The sequence below is a fragment of the Leptonotus elevatus genome, chromosome 10 (genome assembly GCF_054856555.1).
Source record: "Leptonotus elevatus isolate MCC_2025b chromosome 10, RoL_Lele_1.0, whole genome shotgun sequence".
NCBI lineage: Eukaryota > Metazoa > Chordata > Actinopteri > Syngnathiformes > Syngnathidae > Leptonotus > Leptonotus elevatus.
The window spans coordinates 19,815,015-19,837,543 of NC_141248.1; the positions used below are offsets into that span (position 1 = coordinate 19,815,015).

Genomic DNA, 22,529 nt, shown 5'->3' on the forward strand with positions numbered 1-22,529 from the left:
GAACCGGCAGGCCCATCGGCATGCATGACTTTTTATCATTTTAATTAACCGAAATCTTCATTTGAGGAAGAGGAGAAAGCACGACGAGGCTTCGCGCGCACGGCGGCGACTCGGCTTCATTTTTGGCCGCCGTGTGTAACGGAAACGTGGTGGTTCGAATGTAACTCCCGCCTCTGTCGCCTGAGGCTCTCGGATGGGAGGTGTCCCAATCCGGAGATAGAGGAGAGTGTCAATTGGTGGGAAGGGGGGGAGGAAAAAAAAACAACAAAAAAAACGGAACGCCCGGCGGATCGACTGCACGATTTCATTAACTTTTGCAGTCTGTTCATCTTTCATTGAGCAGAAAGGAGTTTTAATAGGGAGTTATTTTGAAAGGGCTAAATGTTAATTATAAGGCAATATTCATTTGAGGTCATTGTTACCTGCGTCAAATGGGAAGATATCACAGCGGACAAGTGACTCACTCACGAGGCCGCACCCTTTAAAGACACACAAACACACTACACTACGCTACTTAGTAACATTTTGTACAACCGGTTCATTTCTTTAGATTTTCTAAAATACCGATAGTGGCCATTTTGAGGAATATCGGTATCAGACTTTCTTTTTTTTTAAATCTGGCGGCTGATAAAAGATCAATCTAAAACCATTTTAATATCAGGGAACTATTTATACTGTTTTCAGTTAACTTTATAACAGATGCTGCGGATCCTGGGAACATTCAGAACCTTTTGTTTTTGTTTGACATTATAACAAAGAAATGTGAAAGTTTAAGATTTCAGGTATTTTTAAATTTTGGATTTTTTTTTTTTTGTTGAAATCAAGAGTTATGGTATTTACTTGTTTTAGTTTCTATTTCACTTTTTAACACTTACTGATAACCAATTGGGAGCATTTTATTTTTAGGAATTTAAAATGAATTCTAGTGTCTGTTTGTAAATGTAAAAACATTCTACAGTTGGAAAAGTCAGAATTTTTTTTTACCTCAAATTTGACGCCAATACCTCCCCCCCCCCCTTTAACTGAAAAATAAATATTGGCTCCAAATATCGGTTAACTAATAATCATCATCAAATAAGTCAATCATCAGTCAATCTCTAATGTTTATATCAGTTGCTTATAATACAGTGCCATTTTTAATAAACAACAAATTTCCCGCAATGCGTCCAATTGTATGACACACTGTTTATATCAAAATCTCCGCGCTGATATGCGCTAAAAGCTAACGATCTCAAATGGCGGTATCAAAGACACGGGCACACACGAACCCGGGCCTCCAGATGTGTTGTTTCTGCATGGATTCCAGTCAGTAATTACCTTGCAGCTCCAGCACATCGACGCCATTCTTTCCCTGTCATTACCCAGACTTCTGCATGCCAAGGCCAGGTGACAAGCAGATGGACCTGGCCGGTGTCGGAACTGAACTGAACTGAACCTCTTGGCCCGAACGTCAGCCATAAGCGGTCAGATGCCAGCGATCGGCCCAAGGCCTCGCGCTGTCAGCTCGCTAAAAGTTACGAATCATTTAACAGAGCTGGAGACACTTTCATATCTGACATCTTTAATGGTTTTATTTACACCATGAGTCAGAGCTCCTTAAGCGGGGTGGACACATACCAACAGACGGGACACATTTCAGCATTTCCCTCCCTTGTGATCAAAGTTGGGCAAATATGTCAGCGTAAGATGATCCTGACCGATTATCCCGTGGTGTGGGTGTGTTAAAAGTCTTTTTTTTCTTCCTTCCAGCACTGCAAAAATGAAAATTGATCAAAGATTAAATCTCAAATCAAGGCATCTGGCTTCTTTGTTGTCAGCCAAGATATTCCTTCTTACCAGGCACTTTTTGTGTCAGAGAACTTCTCTTTAATCATCGCCCCCCACCCCCCCTAAAAAAAAATCTTATTGTAACTTTTTCTTTGAGTTTTAAAATAAATGCTTACTTTTTAAGAAATGATAATACGTCAAAATGTCCATTTTTATGGGCAGATCATTTTGCTTAAATTAAGATATTCCTCATTAAAAAAATACATTTTCGTTTTTTTAAATGCAGTTATTGCATTATGGTGTTAAAAAAAGACATTCTGGCCACAGATTATAAGGCAATAAAATAATGTAATAATTTTTGTCTATTTTGACCAAATAATAATTAAAAATATTAAAATATTTGAACTATTATTAGGGAGTGGAGTCCTACATATAATGAACACATTGTTAAAACCTGAAAATCGGAGAATGTCAGTCATCATTTTTTATGCCACTTTTTATTTTACTTTATTTTTTTACTGGATCTCATATTGTGCAGGTAGTTGTATGGAAAACTGACTTTTTTTTAAAGGCTCGTATATGAATAATTTGGTCTGCCCGCCCATCAAGGGGGAAATAAAACAACCAAAGTAAACAAAGTAAATGCTAGCCGCCTATTTTCAAACATGTGTCTGTGAGAAAGGGATGGCGCTACACAAGGGCTAAGGTGTGGTCAAATATCTCTCGCAGTGAAGCCCCTCCAGCATTTGTATTTTATATTTTAAAACATATAAATGTAAATGATCTTCTCAGCCTCACTACGTAGACTCAACGGTCAACAGGTAGCCATACTAACAAAATCCATGTCTCATTGCACAGACAGCGCGCGGACACCCTGCTGCAAAACCATCTGAATTCCAAGCGCATTTCAATATTGTGAGATATTGCTAACAACAACAACATATTGGCGTTCGCCTTACATACACTGCAGTATGATTGTATATGTGTATGATCAAGATAAGATTATTATTATTATTATTATTTTTTTTACACTACAGTGGAACGAGGTATCGTTCCAAATGGAAGGAGATTAAAAGCAGCAGCGTTCACAGGTAATGTATTTTAAAAAGAAAAACATTTCACAAGCAATGAACACAATGACATACCCTGCCAATTGTAAACATTTTTGCTAGTGAAGGAATCTCATTAGAATTCAGGAAAGGTATTTTTTTTTTTTTTAATCACACCGCGTGCTGTTCAAATCAATACATTAACCGTGGCGTAGTTTGTTTTTTTTCTCTCACGGGAGATTGTGTTTATGCACCCACCCCTGACCCGTTCTGCAAAGCGTTGAACATTCCATTTAAATTGTGGGGAAATTACCCGCTACATACAATACGTTCTCAGAAACATGCAATGGATGTACATGTATACTACACATGTGCCACATGATAGCGAGGCTCGTGTATCTGGACCACACACCCACCTCCATCAATATTTAACGCCGCAAACATTCTTTATGAACCTCTTTGTAAACCGTGCTTGGAATGTCAAACACAATTGTATATATCTTTACATTAATACCAGGTTTTTGCACCCCGCAACAGTTTCTCCATCCATGACTGAATCAAGCCAGGGAGGGTAAAGATCCAGAACCACTTTCAAGTGACTAAACATTCGGAAACTATCATGCACAGGCATAATCATGCATTCACACACTACCCCCCACGGGTGAGATGCCCCTGCTATGACCTCTACAAAAACCAAAAGGTAAGCAGAGCTGCTTTGAGTTTTGTTGGATGCACAGACTAGTGTTCTGATAAAGAACAAAAATAGTTTCTGGCAGAAGATAAATTCCAGACCTCTACACTCTAAAAAGAGAATTGTTGAACGAATTCAAGATTAACCCTTTCAGACCTGCATTTTTTTCTGCTGGGCATTTTTTAACTGATTTTTACTCCCACAAAAAACAACATTTACATTTTTTTGGGGGGGGGGGGTTATCTCATGTTTTTATCTGTTATAGTGGACGCCAGAATAGTATGGCTGTAACGTGCAGAGGTGGCAAATCCAGGTCCACAAAGTAAAAACCCTGCAACAGTTTGGCTTTAGCCCCAGGTGCTAGCTAGCTAGCTCCCTAACTTCCATAGTGCTCGTTTACCTGCTAGGGAGCTAGCTCGCTAGCATCAGGGGCTAAAGCCAAACTGTGGCAGGGTTTTTACTTTCTGGACCTGGATTTGCCACATCTGGTAACATAAATTTACCAAGCTAATTGTAATGTTTTTAACATGAACATCATGCAAATCGATTTGCGATTGTGATTGGTTAACTAGGATCCAATCATGAACCAGAGGTATTGACAAATTATGCGTTTTTATTGGTTTAGATTTATTTATTATGTCATGTCCATTGCAATCATCTATGGGCCCGAAAGGGTTTAAACAGAGTATTGTTGATTAACTTAATAAAATGGCTTCAAGTGGTAACACACGATTGAATTAAATTAATCCAAAGTGAATATATTAAGTTTAATGAACTCATAATTAATTAAACTTAATATAGTCACTTTGGATTAATTAAATTAACTTAATACATTAACTTTAAATTAATTTAATTCAATCGTGTGTTATCACTCGTCTTAAATTGGTTCAACAATTTTTTTTTTTTAGTGGGTACTATTTTAAATTCCTCTTCCCGGGCTAACAGATATTAGCAATGATGTCACGAGAATGATTGTATAAACTTTCAAACAGTGGTGGCAAATCCAGGTTCAGAAAGTAAAAACCCTGCCACATTTTGGCTTTAGCCTCAGGTGCTAGCTAGCTAGCTAGTTCCCTAGCTAGCTAGTTCCCTAGCTAGCATCCATGGTGCTCGTTTACCTGCTAGGGAGCTATAGCTAGCGAGCACCAGGGGCCAAAGCCAAACTGTGGTAGGGTTTTTTTACTTTCTGGACCTGGATTTGCCACCTCTGCCTTCAAACAACTTGTGCTTTAACAAACAACGTGTTTGTTGTTGTGTCCATGCCTCCTCATAGACACAATGCATGAGTATGAAAAACTGCCAGCACAAGTAAAAATGCTTTTATTATCTTTACAGACACTTGCTTTTTTTTCACACTATGCTCTCTGCTCTCACTGTTATTTATTTATGGCCCTTCTATCTTAACATTAAATGTCATGTTTTTGCACTGTGATGCTGGAGGCATTCACCTTCACGACAACAGCATGGCGGGATGGTCAATGTGTTGTACTGTGCAAACATAGAGTGGCTCATATACCGAAAGTGTGCCCACTGTAATAATACACACGTTTGCTAGCCGGCATGAGCACTAGCATATACGCTACATGTACACAGACTAATCGCACGGCAATGGGAGAAGAGAATTACGATAACACAGTAAGACTATTTGCCAATGGGTGTGTGGTGTAGGTGTGTGTGCGCGCGCGCGCTTGCATGGATTTGCGCTGTGCTGATGGGCTTATTATTTTATGGACTGCTGCACTCTTAGTGCTCCTGTGGATGTGGCAGGCGAATAAAGATTGAATTAAGATAAAAATATAGGAGGACTGCACCCGCAGGAGAAAAGATGTTGTCTGTCGTTTATTTCTCACACTTTGCGTTGATGACTAAGAGTGTTTGTGGACACATTTACATGTTTTTTTTTAATTATTATTATAATTTTTTTTGAAACGATGAATCAGAGGCAAAATTGTGGGCTTCAACACATGCACTGAGGTTCCTGAACGTTACACACGTATCACATACACGTGATCAAAGCTAGTAAAGGGATTATCGTATTTCTCTGAAAGATAATCCTGATCGATTATCCTGTGGCGTGCCGGGTGATTTTTACGTGCCGAACAGCTCATAAAACAGTTTTGATTGATTAGTGGCCTAATCTGTCTGAATTTGAGCATTTTTTCCCTCCCTTGCAATCACAGTCAGCAAAGGTCAGTTTGTGGAAATCTTTTAAAGATTAACCAAGTGATTATCCTGTGGTGTGTCTCTAAAACATTGGTCCAAATTTATTTGTTACACATTTATTCACCCAAGGGCTAAAAATCATGAAACCAGATACACATGTGGATAGTCGGACCAAATTGACCACTTTGCGGGAAAAAAAAGGGTATGAATGTTTTGGTCTGCTCATTACCATGGAACAGATTAATCTCATGTAAAGAAAAAAGCTTTTGCAACATAATATTCATTTTAGAGATGTTATTTTCCATTTATGAAGTGCTTGAATTGACCCGCTGCTTTACATGCTAGCATAATTGACGCGCACTAACTCCATAGCGTACGCCTGCCCATTCAACGGCGACCCAATGCAAACCATTTCAATTTGCCTTTCCAAAGATGCCACTGTTAATTAACACGGTCAGAAGTATTCATTTAATATTGCAGTATATTTATTATTGTAGGAGTTGTGGGCTGCTGCCTGACATGGGGTCAGCACAGTGCCAGTTAAAAGAAGAGTACGGACTATAATCACACGAGCGCGGCCTGACATGCGGTGACACTCACTCGGCATTGCTAGGTTGCTAGGCAACAGGGAATAGTGAACGTCAGAGGCGAACCAATCTTAAGTGAATTAATAAACATTGAGGCAGCATGGTGCGGAAGTGGTTAGCACGTCAGTTGAACAGTTTTGGGGTTCTGGATTAGAATCTTGGCTCAGGCCTTCCTCGGTGGAATTCGTATGTTCTCCGGCCGGCCTGTTACAATCAAAATTGAAGTCATATTTAAGACTTTTACTGTCCATAATTGCGAATGTGACAGGCCACAAAAGTTAAAACTATTTTCAAATGAATTCATCATCTGGTTTTATTTATTTGGACTTGACTTTATTTGTGGGGAAATGGAGGAAGGCGAAGGTACAGGTTGATGACAAGGTGTTCCGCACCTCCATCACCTTGTCAGCAACACCTACCTCCTCCTCTTCCTCCTCTTCCGGCTTCCTGTCGTGTTTCCCTCCTGTCGCTCTGTCAAATGCGCTGTCGGAGAACCGGACATGCTGACAGATCACACACAGTAGTCTAGTTTTTTTTTTCTTCTTTTTTTAAACTTGTTCCCTGACATAAAGCTTTGTTTGGAACACAGCATGTTACACTGTATAAGCACAGGGGAAACTTTCTCACCGAGCTAATTATAGGAAAACCTTGTTAGTCTGACAGGCATTTAAGAAACAAGACAAGCAAAGCTTTTTTTTTTTGTGTGTGCCCCTTCTTTCAAAAGAAGGACCACCCCTCAAAATAGTGTGCAAGAAAAAGAACATAAGACGAGAAGAACATCACAAAGCGACAGCGAACAAGCTTACCATGAACTAGCTAGCTTCCATACTTAGCCACTAGGACAAAAGGTTTATCTGCTGTTTCTTTAGCGTTTTTTGTAATACTTATCCAAAAATTAAGAATGAAAAACATATACATTACATTACATACACATATACAAACTATACACTGACTGACGTTTGTTAGCTGCTAATTAGCTAGCCAATACGCATACTAAAATAAATTAGGAAAGCGCCCGATAGCTTGACAGAACTTCCTGTGTGTATCAGACACCTTCAACGCATGGGAATATTGGCCTAAGTACTTCGTTTTTGATTCACTACTCAGTGTTTCGATAGCTTCTGTAAGAGATATTTAACAATTTTTTGGGGAGGTGTAGTTCCATGCAAACTCGATGGCCCCCTGTTTGTTTGCAAGCGACACCCGGCCTGACCCCAAACAGCCACTCAAACTGAGACGAGGCGGAAAAGGAGGTCAGGTGCAATCAACATTGCTGTCACGGTTATGTCCACTTCATTCCGGCCCGTAACCAGGCAACAAGGCGGCGCGGCCGCCCCAAAGCCGATGTGACAGCGTCAGGTGGATTGAGCTTCGTGGACGGGAAGCGTGGACGCGGCCCACCGTAGCAGTTTGAGCCGTAACATAAACCAGCTGAGTACCACAAGTGAAAAAGGTCGCTGCTTTAGAAGCAAAAGGCTCTCTGCTATCTGGCTTTGTCCTTGTAAACAGGAGACAATGTGTTCTACAGTATCTCTGAGTGAGATAACCACGGGTGAGGACAACGTTTGGAATGAGAATTCCACTGAATATAAGTTGTCATTTCGCTACAGACTGAGAGGGCACACATGGATCATCACTAATGCCAAGGACTTATCATAAATAACAGAATAATAGATGAATAACAGAATAATAAAGACAGAATAAAAATTTATAATACTAATTAAAACAAAACAAACATACGTAAACCATAAAATAAATGAAAGAAAATAAGACAAAAAAACTAAAACTATACTACGGAAGCTTATTGCATTAACTAATGACTAATTTTTGCGGGGGCTTTAAAAAAAAAAATAATTCTGTTGTTCTGAACATTTTTTTCTTCTGTTTTACCAAATATTTGTTTTTTCTGTCATAAAAAAAATATCAGAAAAACTGGGTGGGAGAATATTCAGAAAAACGGGAGGAAAAATTATTCAGAAAAACTGTTTTTTTTTGGAAAAACGGGAGAAATTATTAACTAATTCACTGCCATTGACGACTATAGACGTCAAAAATTCATTTGAACTAATTCTATTAGTTTAAATGTTTTTCCCACTTTTGTTAACAAGAGTATGAAAACCACTTCTGTTTTAGAAAAATAGGAGGAAAAATTACTCCGAAATACAGGAAAAAAATATTTAGAAAAAAAAATAATAATAATTCTGAAAAACCGAGCACCAGCTTCTGTTTTTCACAGTAATTTTTTTTTTTTGTAAAAAAACATTTTTTTCCCAATGCAATACGCGGGTACAATACAGAGTAAAAAAAAAAAGTGTATTTAAAAGCATGCATCATTATATATAGTAATATTTGGACCAAATAGGTGCGCTACAGTATTTGTCTCTGTGCCACTTTAACTCAGCTAATGACACACCTATAAATCTACTTAATGTTCTGTGTGCATCTTAATATTATGTTCAAGGCCTACGTCTTATTGGGCTCTTGTCACATGGTGAGAAAAAACATCCGAAAGCTGATAAAGACGCCACTTACCACGGCCTGCGGCGGACGTCGTAGAGGTCAATCTTGTTGGGCGCTCTCCATGGAGTGGCTGGAAAATAAAATGGATGCTGTCCACTGCACTGTAGGATATTTCACCTCAGATTAGATCAAAGTCATAATTTCATTCCGCCTATCCAGTTACCAGTACAGCCATCTGATAAGAAATTGCTCCGTAGAGGAGCCCGAGGGTCAATTTAGATGTTATCTGGCACTGAGTTATAAGGGCGGCCGGTTGAGTCGCTTCACCATCGCCGCCGCTTACCTGGGTAGTAGCGCGTCACGCCCGTGGCGCTGCCGAACACCTGCCAGCGGAGGGAGCTGTCATCTCGGCGGTTCTCGATGAAGACCCGCTCAAGCGCCTGAGTCCAGTTCAGCTCGTTCAGGATGACCGGAGCTGAGGACGCGCACACAAACAATTGAATTGAGTAGAAAATGGAACCAAAAAGGGCATCGCTGTACAGTGACGTAAAGTAAAGCAATGAACGGTAAAAAACTGCAAGATCTCATCTATATCTACATATTTCCGCTTTTCAAGACACGCAAAGGTTCCAGAACGACCTTGGCGGCCATCTCGCAGGACATCAGTCTAATCTGGTTGATCTCCGAACGGTCGGTGAGGAGAATTGCGAGATTACCTTGGAAGAGGAGGCATGTCAAACAAACATTTGCCTCATTTGTGTGTATGTGCGCTTTAAAGGATTCTTTTAAAGGACTCAGCGACTTAACAGCATGCGGTCTAAATCATAAGGTCAGATATATTGAGTGTATTACTCCTCCTCGCAGACACTCCCACATACACGCACACACTCGTGCTCAAATGAAGAGCTTTACTGTGCGCAGTTAACATTAAGCTCAATGGCGAGTGCAATCGGGTTTTAATAGGCACCTGATTAACGAGGAAACCAGCAGAGGAGAAATTCAACTGGCTTGTCTGACAAAATAAGACACCAAAATCACTTTTAGTTACAAAAGCCTCCCAAAAGCTCCCGTTTGCCTCGGCTGTGATCATTAACTGCATCTTCGACGCTTTCAATTACGGCTCACTTTTTGGCAAGCCACTCAAGACGTTGCATCCAAGGGACCCCCCCCCCCCCCCCGTGTGTAGATTTCACTGATGCTTATTTCCAGAAGATCAGAAAGCTGAAGCACGCGTTTCAATTTCACCTGGCCCACGCAATTCTCAGGCAGCGGTCAGCCAGTCATCTGATTAACGCGTGTTAAAAGTATTATCCTTTAAGCGGCAGTTATCACAGCCTGCATGCTGTCAAGTCCCGGCTGTTCTCTTATCTAAAGAGAGCCACCGAGTCTGAAATGATAGCTGTCCCGCACCGGCCAAGGGCAAAGTGACATCCCGCCATGGCTGCTTAAACTGCATCGACTGAACATCGCGGTTATCCCATGTCCGGCCTGTGGGGCCATTTGTGTCCTGCGGCATGTTTTTTTTTAATTAGCCCGCTGCATATTCTAATGATAAAGTTCAACAAAATAAGGTAAAATGTAAAAAGTATATATACAATTTTGTTTAAAATGGAAGAAAAACACATGGACTTTTTACACGATATCACACAATTAAATACCTTAATGTTATAAAAATAAAAACATGTTTGATGTTCAATGTCACATCATATACGGTGGCCCATCGCTATTCGTGGGGAAGCACACCGGCCTGTGAATAAGCAAAAATCTGCATATACTGTATTTGATGTCCATTATAACTTAATTCTTAAAAAACAAAAACAAAAAAGCTGATAAACATTCAATTTGTGTTTTCCATGGAAAATGTATGTGTGCGGTGGTGGTGGTGGGGTGCAAAAAAAAACAAAAAACAAACAAACAAACAAACAAAATAATTTGTTTCAAATATGACCAAAACCTAAAATAAAAACAAAAAAATAATAATTATATATATATATATATCTATATATCTATATCGTATACCTGTAGTATGGGGGTCCATTAAACTTAGCCAATAGAATAAGTTGCATGACAGAAGAAACAGCACTATTTCTAAATAATAATAATAACAAGTTATAACAAACGCAGCCCTCTATCTTTATTTGAAAAAAAAGTTGAGTGTTACAAGATAGAACTGTTTAAGTTAGAGATATCACACCTTTTTTTCTCTCTCCCAATTTTTTTTTTATCAAAATGAAATAATTTCAGTGAAAGTCAAGAAGAAAAATTGTCTTTATATGAATTAAGCAGCAAAATCAACCAATTTGTATCCATCTCAGGGGTGGCCATTTTACCACTTGACTGAAACATCACAGTGCCGAGGAGCTCACGTAACGACCAATCAGGGCTCACCTTTTCTGGGTTTGGTCCACCCTCTAACCGACATAGGGTACATTGTAAATGTTGACTTTTGCCAGTATAACATTAATAGTTAAATATGTCTTGCAATTTTTTTTAACCTCCTAAGGCCCAAGCTGTTTTTTACATGCAAAGTGCTGTCCACGTATGTGGCCACTAAAGGAGGTTAAAATATTATATTTATATAAAAAAAATTAAGTCTAGAAAGCCCATTTATGTAAAGTGACATCCAGAAAAGATCACTTTTTAAGAAATAAAAATAATTATTGTAAGTCTAAAAAGTTGTCTTTATTTCATTAAAAAAAAAAAAAACACGTTATTTCTAAATGTCGCTGTTAAAAACTAACTTCCAATAAGTGGCAAAACTGAGAGTTATTTTTATGCTAAGCAGGGGTTGCCAGTATCTGCTCAATGTAACTAATTTAACTTAGTTACTTTTAAAATCAAGTCATGGATATTACTTTTTCAAAGTAACTGATGACAAACCACCCGAGTTAACTGAAGCGTGTTCCTTTGCAAGGATGCTGGCGGTCAGCTCATGTTGCTGTCTCAAAAACACAGACCAAAGTGAATGTTTATTCTTTCGGCTAAAATAGGTCATTGGATGCAGGTATGAGCTACCTTTGCTGTCAGTTCACACATAAACGCAGCAAACTAATTCTCTTTGATTTATTCTGCCTGGAAATGCCCCGACTTCTCTGGACAGTTGATAAAAAGACAAATTTGCCCTCGGACGGAGGGGGGGGGGGGGGTGCATTGCACGCTCGCCCAGGCGGCAGACAGGGCCCCCTGGCGCCATCGTTCACATGAAATGCGCGCCCCCTCCCACAGCGCGCGATATCTTTAAAAGGTAATTCATCAACGCGCCGCTCCCCTGACATTTGGAGCACCCTTGGCTTTGCCCCCTTTATGCGCCACCACGCCACAAAACAGCGTTAAGAGAGCGGGATTTATGGAGCGTCTTCGCTTGAGATCGTTCCTCAACTCCTCTCGTCACCCTACACCGCCCCCCCCCCCACCCCCATATCCTTCCTTCATATACACATTATTCACACTGATATATCTGAGATAAAGAGCCATCCAAACAGATATGTGCCGTATGCCTCTGTATGAATACAACATCACGCTAACGGCTGCATGAATCTGCTGTATTCGCACAGCACAGCGTGGTGTAAATATATCAAGGGAGCTGCACACGCAAAGTGGGCCCTGGTCATAAATCCACGACGGTAATCGAGCTAAAGCTATTAGCCAAGTCGCTAAGGAAGAGCCTGGGCCATTAGTGCTGCAGTAGTTTACGCGTAGACAGCTTTGTGTTGTTTACATCGGCTCACGTGGACGTCCCAGACGGCTTAATTTCAGCCTTGCGATAAATATTTCTCGTGCGCTGTCGACTTTTGCCGAGTTCACCAGACTAAATAAAAACAAGGCTGACAGTCAAATGGCTGTAATTACGGTAAATACGCAAGAACAACACGCAGGGAATGCATCCCAAGATGCATCTCAACAGGCTTACTATGATAGTATGTCCAGACATAAAATCCACTTTCTTTCACAATTCAAAACTGCTTCCAGTTCTAAAAGTACAAGACCCGTGTGAAGCTGCTAGCTTAGATACAAAAAGCCATAACGGGAATAACAAATCTGGATTGTACAAACTTGGAGCCTTTGTATGATCGCAAGCACTCACCAGTGTAGTGAGAGAGAAATTCATTGCAGATCTGGAACACTCTCCCTATCTGCCACCGCCAATAGTATAAAAAAATAAATAAAATAAAGGCACTCCTGGTGATTCATATCGGGATTTTTAACTCTTTTACTGCCACACGTTATCCAAAAACCAACCCCGACAGTTGCCAGCCGATTTCGGGCATTTTAACTCATCTTTCAAGGCAAACAGAATATTGTGTGCTATGACTACATAAACATGGTGGATACTATATGAAATATTAGATTCCATTAGAAAAAAAAAGTATGTTTCTACCTTACTCCGTTCTTTAGTAATTACTATTTGAAAATAGGTAATTTGAGTGACATTAAGTGAAAATTGAAAAGATAAGGAGAAAACAAACTTTTTGTGAAAATTATTTTTTTTCTGCATAATAGTGACTATGACGCTAATATTTTTTGTTTAGTGAAGCTCTGTGTATTAGATTTAACGTGACAGGCTTTGATCATTCACGTCACGTTTTATTGTAATACCCAGCCCATTGAAAAGAGATACAATGCTGCCATCTGCTGGTCGTAGATAGTGGATGTTTTTGGATTTTCACAACCCCATTCACAAAGCAGCGCTGCACAACGTTGCACTGCCCAATGAGAGAAAAAAAAACATACTTGACGTCAATTTACGTTTTTGGCGGCATTCATTGGGATTTTAGTATACGTCATTAAACGTTTTTGGTGGTAAAATAGTTTTTAATATCCAACTTGTCCCTCTTGCGCATCTCATGTGCTCATTGTTATTCCTTCGCGTGGCGTTGTTATGATCTTGCCAATGTGGCGGCGTATTCGGGAATAGTCACGTGACGTCCGGAGTTCGATAGTCTTTAACCTCTGTGAAAAATATAATATATACTGCATTACACTGCCCGCAGGTGGCCAAGGCGAGCATACCAGAAAGACCAGTACAATGTCCAATGTAGCAAAACACATTGCATGAACTCTAAATTGGATTTATTTATGTTAGGTCTCAATAGGTGAAAATCCACAATTCCGAGCGTCAAAGGGCTTTAGGCCACAACTGTTTCATATCCTTGTCAGTAAACAAAGTGATGCGACAATTTGCTTTTTATTGATACACAAGTTTTCAAGATGCTAATCTCATGGAAGAGATGTTTGCTTAATTTTCCATACAGAGCCCAAACACACCATTTTTGAGGCGAGTGATTGGGTAAAGTTTGTCGTTTTAACTAGCGTGCAGGTAAACGATAGTGCCCCTTCAACGGGCACACGCTACAGTGGTGGATACGTGAAGGCTAAATACTCAATTTGGTTTAAAACGCATTCCTTTTATCCATCTATTTCCGTCACGTTCAACCCCCCCCCCCCCCCCCCATTTAAATCTGGTTTGATACTAAGAGGGCTTGAGTTGCATCTCCAGTGGGGCGTGAGCGGCATGACAGGCTTCCTCCGCAGCCACAGGAACCCGCGGCGTGCCAAACAAATACACGCTGCCAGCTAGCATACAAACTCCTCTCATTAGCACTCTTCCTTTTCAGCAACAATGCTGATCTTGTGCAGCCAAAAACATAAACTAGAATGTACTTTTGTCCCTATAGAGGCTGACTCTTGTGACACCTTGGGACATGTAAGTTTTTATTTATTTTCCCCCCTCAAGCTTATCCTGCATTGCTTTGACTTCAATGCAATAACTATACACTGTTGTTTCTAGAAAATAGGAAAAAAATCATAAAATTAGGTCATTCGTATGGCAAGGCAATTCAGCACGAGCTTCACCGTTGGATTTGAACAAAAGCACACATTTCCACGCTATTTGAATGTCTTGAGATGCACCTGTATTTTATTACTTTATTGGGTGCACGAGCAGCACATATGGAAATGTGCCTTAATAGCTCATTGAGTATAAGCTTGCTCTCTCTCGTAGGCAAATTCTGCCGTTGTCTCGGTGCATTCCCGATAACTGCGTCGATTGCCGCGCTGGCAAAGTGACAACATGACATATTGTATTGTACTACTGGAAAGGGCGCCGCACGCAGGGGATTTAGACTTCACGTTTAATGAAAGGACTTCCCGCATCCGATGGGGGCCTTTCTTTATTCCCCGCTGAGAGCTGTGACTGCTTATTGTCGTATAAAACATTTATGTAGTCAAGCACTATCAGGACTGTACACACACTCAGTAAATCCTTTCTAACAAAAAAAGTGGAAAAACTGACATTCTGAATACTGAATGTACTGCAATTATGGTTGACCATTTCAATATTTTTGAAGATGATAGCCAGCGTTCGACTGGTGACCAATCCAGGGTTTACCTCCTCTTTTGTCAAATGTCAACTGGGATAGGCTCCAGCTCACCTTCGCAGGTAACTAGGCAAAGTGAAATGTACTTGTAAAATCGTAAAATGGTACTTACTGTACATTCACTCATTCACTTCCAGTCATTTAAACTGAAGCAACCCCCTTTGCTCCCAGCGGTTTTACTGGATTTTGACTGATTTCGCAAGGCCCACAGAATATTGTGTTCAATTGCTATAAAAACATGGAACATACCAAAAGAAAGATTAGAGTCTCCTCTTTCATTGGGGAAAAATGCATATTTGTATCTGTTTCCGTTTTGCAGCAATTAGCATTAGACTATAGCTAAGTTTCATCATTATTCACAAACCTGTTTAAAACACTGGGGAAAAAGAGCTTGTTGCAACATGGCCCTAGTTGATCTCGTACACTCTGCTGCCACCTGCTGGTCAGAGGCTGCATCAAAGCCTTCTGTATGCTTTAGCATTAAAAAACATTTAAAAAAAAAAATACGTTTTGGGACCATGGCAATATTTAAAATAGAAAGTTTTTATACGTTTTTGGGAGCAAATGAGTCAAGAGTAAAGTTTATACAAGCTGTATGCATATTTAGCTACAACTTTTACTTTAATATAATTGATTGTTTTTCATGTTTTAAATTATGTAAACGGTGTTTTCTTTTGAATTGAGTGATTATTTCGTGTACACTGGTGGTACTTGCACCGCACTTTGAGACTCACTGGACTAGAGGCTGTGAGCCTTCTAGCAAAGAACATCAGAGCTATTCAATTAGACGCTAATATGTGATTGGCGGTGATGGCTTTTCTTTCAATATTTTGGGTCTAATTCAAAAAAAAAAAAAAAAACCCATCTAAGCACCCAATAATTTTTGGCTGTAAGTGCAGTAAAAACAAGCAGAATAATAATAAGGAAATAGATATTGTTGAAGCACATTAGCATGAGCGCCAGTGATTGCTGTTCTACATTTACACAATGATTACTGTATTTTCAAGATGATATTAGGAGAGCACTTGTCTGAAGTCGTTTCCCGGCCGCGTCTGTAACAATCACACGGGGCACATAAAAGCCGTTTCTCGCATTCGTACTTATCTAGCGTCGCCGCGTCAACTCCGTCGTAAGCAAGCAAGACGAGGAGGAAACTATGAATGTTTGACCCGAGCTAATTAGAAAGTTTGCGGGCACGGCGGCGGGAATGAGCGGCGGGATAATGAATCATAAAATGGTTCATTACTGCGCTCAGGGAACACTCTCCATCTCAATAAATGGACACAGGGCCTGGCAGACAAATCAAACCAGGACGCGTACGCCGCCTCATTTAGCTTCTGGAAGGATCACAAAGAAAGAAAAAAGGAGGGGGGCAAAAATTCCCTTGCTCTAAATGGTTTCTATTATTGAAGTGTCTCATCTGTTTCACTCTCCCCCTCACTTCAATTCCTTCTATCTTTTCCTCAATCGCTAGCTCCCTCGCTCGGTCTCGGAGGCCATCGTCACACTCACCCATTTGCCTGTGACCGGTAATTCATATTGTTGTATGCGGGGAAAGCAGTCAATTTACAAACTGCGTTAGCAATATGTGAAACTCAGTAGGCACATTCACAACTCAGCTTAGCATCTAGACTTAAATTATAATTTATATATTTTACAGTTCAATGGAACCAAAAGCGCTGTGGCTAACTTGCTACATGCTAACAATGTCAATTTCACATCAGGTTGCGTTTAGCAAGTTTAATCCTGATCCCAAAATCCACCTGTTTGGAAGCACGGTTTTAAGATGCACAATGATTTATTTAGCAGGTAACACTTTTAAGCCTCTTGTTGTTTTGTTGAAATGTGGGACTTTTTTTTTTGAAAAGCCTGCTTTTTCCCCATGACCATTTCAGTACTAAGATAACCTAAACTCGAGCACACCTCTTCATAATGGACTTGGCCCATACTCTATTCTCCAATTAACAATCGCACCACAGCAGAAGGCCCCGACGGGAGCAAAGCAAACCACATTCATCGTAATTTTTATTTTATTTTTTTAGCCCCCTCCCGGAGCAGAAGCTAAACACCAATTCCACGTGCTGCAGCGCTCCAGTCTTGAAGTCACCAGCAGGCTCAATCAAAAGGCCTTTATTCTCTGACTCATATCTTCAGTCGGCGGAAGCGGAGCTGCCACAAAATGGCTCCGGGAACAATGTGTAGGCCTGATTGCTCTATTGTGAGTTAGCCGTGGCCTCTGACATCCCCCCCCTCCCCCCCCCAATCACAGCCTGCACGGCGACTGTCTCATTCTGACAAGATGTGTCTGGAGACACAGCTGGGGGGCATTGTTACAGACAGGTGCCGTACGTTCCTGTTCCACAAAAATGGCAACGACCTACACAAAAGCAAAATGACAGGAGGAAAATGACTGTAAAATGGAAATGAATGCATGTTCTCTGTCTTTTTTTTGTGATATAAAAAGGTTGGAGGTTGATAACAGACAGGTGGAAGTGTTGCCTTTTGTCCATTTGGCGATGTGACGGGAGGGAGGGGGGGGGGAGGGAGGGGGGGCGGGGCATGTCTATGTCTATGCAGAGCAGGTGTGAGTGAGCGTATGTCACGTAGAATCATGTTAGAACACAAAAAGGGCAGGAGGTAATGTTACGCTAACACACACCATATACTGAGAAGTGAGGAGCCATTTTGAAATATAGACATTCATTGTTGTATCTTGCGTGTGCTTACGATAGCATTAATTCAACAACGTAAGCATTTCCCTCAGTGATTACACGAGCGCTGCTGTATTGATTAGAATATATAGAATGTAAATGTGTGCTGGCCTGTGCATAATATTTGAGATAGGATCCGCATTTTGAGGTTGTATTTGATAGTATCTTGTAGGTGGAGGCTAGCAGTTTGTAACTGGCAGCTTCTGCTAGTACAAGGTTGTTGTTTTTTTGCCTTGAGTTGCGCGCAAAATTTCCAGTTACGAACGCTAGCTATGGGGGCAGAGAGTGAACAATGCTTCAAAAAAGTGCTTCCTTTAAGATGTGCATTGCTGCTTCCATTTGAAGTTTACAAAACACATCGGCTAGCTTCATGCTAGCAAAGAGAATTACATGTCGTGTATTTAAAACAGCCACATAGCTTTGCTTTAGATATTCCTCTTAGCTTAACGCTAACGTACATCTAACGTCATAGATGGGCAAATGAAAGTAACACTGATGTTACTGTATGAATACAATTATAATCCTTTAAACAACTTACATTTGCACACAAACAGACCTTCTGTAGTTCATCGTCAAATCTATGCGTAGCAAGTCTGTATGTATTATACTTCCCTAGCGGCCAAAGTTTACACACCAGAACGATCAGCACAATGCCAATTGAATTATAATGAAACACAATCTGTCGTGAAACCCAAACTGTCGCTTGTAGTAGAAATATTTGCTCATAACTATCGCTAGAAAGCTTTAGCTGTTAGCTAGTATCATGTAGCCTACTGGTAACTTGTAGGCCGTAATGTATTGCTAATAGCTGATATTTAGCAACATGTAACTAGTAGCTTAAGTAGCCATTTAAAGCTATTACCGATTAGCATCTACCTTTTGTAGCTAGAAGTTTACAAGTATGTGGTAGATTGTAGCATTTTGGGCGCTGTTAAGTACCTAGTAACTTATACTGAGACGCTTGTGGCGGTAACTTGCTTCACGTTACCAGCAGCCAGTCAGTCGCAACTAGCAGAGTCGTATCTATCTAGTAACTCGTACATAATAATTTGAAACTAGTAGCTGATAGCACCCAAGTAGAAGTTTGTGGGGTAGTATTTTATAGTAGCTGTTGTCAGTACCATTTAACAGTCGATGTTTTTTTGTGTGTGTGTAACCATAACCAATTGCTTGTAACTGGAAGCTACTAGTATGTAGCTTGTGGGTAGTAATTTGTAATTAGGATCCGTCCGGTTGGTTAAACTGTATGAGCCAGGTAGTTTGAAGGTGGTTGTAGTTAAAAAGCAAGTAGCTCAGAATGATGATTTGTTGTTGTGCTTGTGTTTGTTCTTTTCTAATAGGTAATTGGATGAGCACTTACTCTTAACCATGTGCATTTGGCCTCATAAAAAAAAAAAAACAGTATGGCAGAAGTCACGCAGCGCGTTTATCATTTTTAACCCGGCGGGTTAATTCACACGCAAGGAAGTCAACATTATGATTAGCATCTCTCTTCGCCATGACACAGCAGAGCAATTTAATGTTAATGAACGGAGTTAAAAGTCAGGCAGTCTCCATTAAAGCATCGAGCAGAGTGCTAATAGCTAGCGCTTGGATGCTTACAGCCTTTGTAGATGTCGGTCGGAATCTGCACGGCGCTGGATGAGTAGTTGACCTTGTTTTTGAAATTGGGATCATCCACAAACTCCAGCTCCAGAGAGGACGAGCTCTCCAGCGGATTGTCCTCTTCTCCGTCCTCCGTCTGCATGCACACACACACACACACGCACACACACAACGCAAAATCATCATACAAATACAAGCGAGCAGATAGACGAATAGGGGAATACGTGCAAATACAGTAACACATTCTGTCATGGCCCATGTGGCTTTGCGGTGCCCATCTGTTCTGTGCCTCTGGTTCTGCAAACACTGGCTTTTGTTTGGAGTCTATGCCGCCATAAAAAAAAAAACATCATAAAAATAGCAACCCTTCTGCTTGTCGTATGAATTCGGAATGACGTTGAATCCACTGAACACTGTTTTAAGCCCAGTTTTTTTTTTTTCTGAGAGAGTACCAAAATAACGAACACATTCCACTTTTTGGCACTCTCTGCAAGGCTACCAAAGTACGGTACAAATTAGGTCAATGCTGTGTTCATTTCAGGGTGGCACAAACTTCGAGAAAATGTACGAAATTGCGCGGATGAGTCTATCTTAAGGGATCCAAGTGCAACCATTATTTTCAGGATTCACCAAGACAAAAGGCCGACATGTTTTGTCTTTCGCCATGTTGCGCTGCTACGATGTCATGCTATTCATATTCCGCTGACACACCCCAAACAAACAAACAAACAAACTGATCTTATATTATTGATCCATCTGAACTGCCCCACAAAAAGAACATATTGTTATATTCAATTTGAAAACAGCCAAAGCCAGGATTTTAAAGCCACCGTTGACTGATCCAAACAAAAACGCTTAATCGCTACATTTACTTCGCTTTCTCGTTAAACCGCAAATGTCAGTCGGTCCGTACCGCAGTTGATTCTTAAGTGATTGGAGCTTGCCTGCTCCCAGCTCTTATTATGCAGCCTGTTAGACGTACGCTGAGAAAACAGAAAGTAGCCCAGCAGGAGACGTTTACAGATCAAACCCCATAAAACAAAGATGTGGGAGGGCGCTTCACAAATCGGGTCTGTTAACTACACAACGATGAATGAAACGTGCGTTGCGCTTTCGCTTCGAGCACTTTGATACACTCCCAAACGCAAGTTGCCCTCAGCTTCTATTCGCTCATTATTAGTCATCCTCCATTAGCCTTCATTTGTGTAGACCAAATGCATATCTAAGAGGAAACAAATCGGATTACACCTCCTGCTTTCAGAGAGAGGGAAAACAACATTTTCGTGAGCAAGTTTTGCTGGGTGCATGAATTGTTTGCTGTTTATATTTTAATAAAGCAGCGTGGGTTAATTGGATTTGACATGATGAAACCTGTTTTTTTTTTCTTCTTCTTCTTCCATTAAATCAAAAGAAGCGCGTGTCCACGACGGGGCGGTGATTGATGGCTCTGCTTTAATTGTCTATTAAAACGCAATTACAAGCTGTTGTTGGGACGAGCCAGGGGGACGTTCCCCAAATAAAGTCACCCGACGAAATGTCTCAAAGTGGCCATGAAAGACCAACAACCACAAGCTACAGCAACTTCTGCAACTTCCCTATAACGGTCACACCAGTGAAGAAAAACAAAACAAAACAAAAAACAGCTATGTGTTGCTGCTATTTGTGTTTGAATGTTTCTGTTACCATAACATTTATGCTAATTTCTGTTAGCTAGCTATAGAATTTCCCAGTATGTTACAATTATGCTGGAAGACTTTTGTCGGACAAACTGATATGGTTTGGTTAAACATTTTGGTGTTTAAATGTACATGTTTAATTATTTTTTTATTATTATTAAATAGGTCACTTACAATCAATTGAGGGTGACTAACAACTCAAAGAAAGTGTAATTTGTCTCTTATTTGGAGAACTGTACGAGAGAGAGAATGAGAACAGGTGCTAAGAAATATTTTTTTTAAAGTCTGTTTCAATGTCCCTATTTTACATTTTCACCAGTTGCGTGCGCTTATAATGTGTCCTCGGTGATAAAAAACGGGGATCAGAAGAAATTAATTTCTGTCCGTAATAAATGAAATATGATCTCAGTGGCAAAGTCATGGGAATAGGATAGGTCAGCAGCAAGATGTTTGTTGATTACGCAGCTTGACATGAATTCTGCTAACGTCAGGCAAGGAGAAGTGCCCCCCCCCCTTTTTTTTTTTTTTTAATTCTTTCTTCAGAAGAGCCCCAATCATAATTAACTAAGGCAATTTCTAATTAGCAAGTGAATAAATGCAGCCAGCAAAGACTGATTGGTTCATTTTCTTCAACCCCCCACCACCTGTTTTGGCGCGAATCATTACCCAATTTGTTCATTTTTATCTCTTCGCTCTCAAGGATTCATTAATGGCTGAAGAGGCCAGAGAGGACATTTGGAAGATTCTTCCCTTCCTGCCTTTAGTTAACTGGAGTTAAGCCCATCTGTTTCACGCATGACCCTGCATACAGTGTGTGTGTGTGTGTGTGTGTGTGTGTGTGTGTGTGTGTGTGTGTGTGTGTGTGTAAATGAAGTGGGATACACACAAAACGAGACCTAAATGAACATCACATGCTTCTTCATCACATAATAAGTGGACAAAAGGAGCAATAGGAAAGGTAACGAGCACAGGACAGGCCGCAGAGACACTTTGATAGACACTTACCTGACAATCACCTGCATTCTTCTGTACAACCACACTCCACAGGTGGACCCTTAATTGGTGGGTGTGGCCGAGTCACTGCGTGGGCGACTACAATTTTCACGACCTCTGCCTGACTTCATCGCCACCGGCTTTGGGTGACGGCGGCGAGGGTCACGGGTGTCTCGCCCCGAGTGTGCCGCCGCGTTAATGATGACTGATGCCCTCCAATTAGACGTGCTGACAGGCCCGAAAGTGTCGTGTCATTAATCAAAGGAGTGGCGGGTGCAAAGAGAATATCGCAGCGTGATTTATGACTCCCTCGCCTCCCCCTTCATCCCCTTCTGCTCATCTCTGTCTAATCATCTTCTTTAAACTTGTGCTTGGGACATTCAGTTTAGCACGCAAAACCAGTAGTGACACCACAGCTGTGTAAGCAATCCCCACATCAGCCACATGAGA

At 40.7% G+C, this 22,529-nt stretch overlaps 1 protein-coding gene across 3 annotated transcripts in view; it reads right to left on the minus strand.

Annotated features, from left to right (window-relative positions):
* cacna2d2a (calcium channel, voltage-dependent, alpha 2/delta subunit 2a) overlaps positions 1-22,529 on the minus strand; it is a 157,496-nt gene that overhangs the window by 35,616 nt on the left and 99,351 nt on the right. For all 3 annotated transcript variants that reach the window (XM_086087194.1, XM_086087193.1, XM_086087195.1), the window contains 3 exons: positions 19,408-19,546; positions 9,061-9,192; positions 8,790-8,847 (listed from right to left, as the gene is read on the minus strand). In XM_086087194.1, coding sequence (XP_085943320.1) covers positions 8,790-8,847; positions 9,061-9,192; positions 19,408-19,546 — 329 coding nt within the window. The remainder of the gene's footprint in view (positions 1-8,789; positions 8,848-9,060; positions 9,193-19,407; positions 19,547-22,529) is intronic.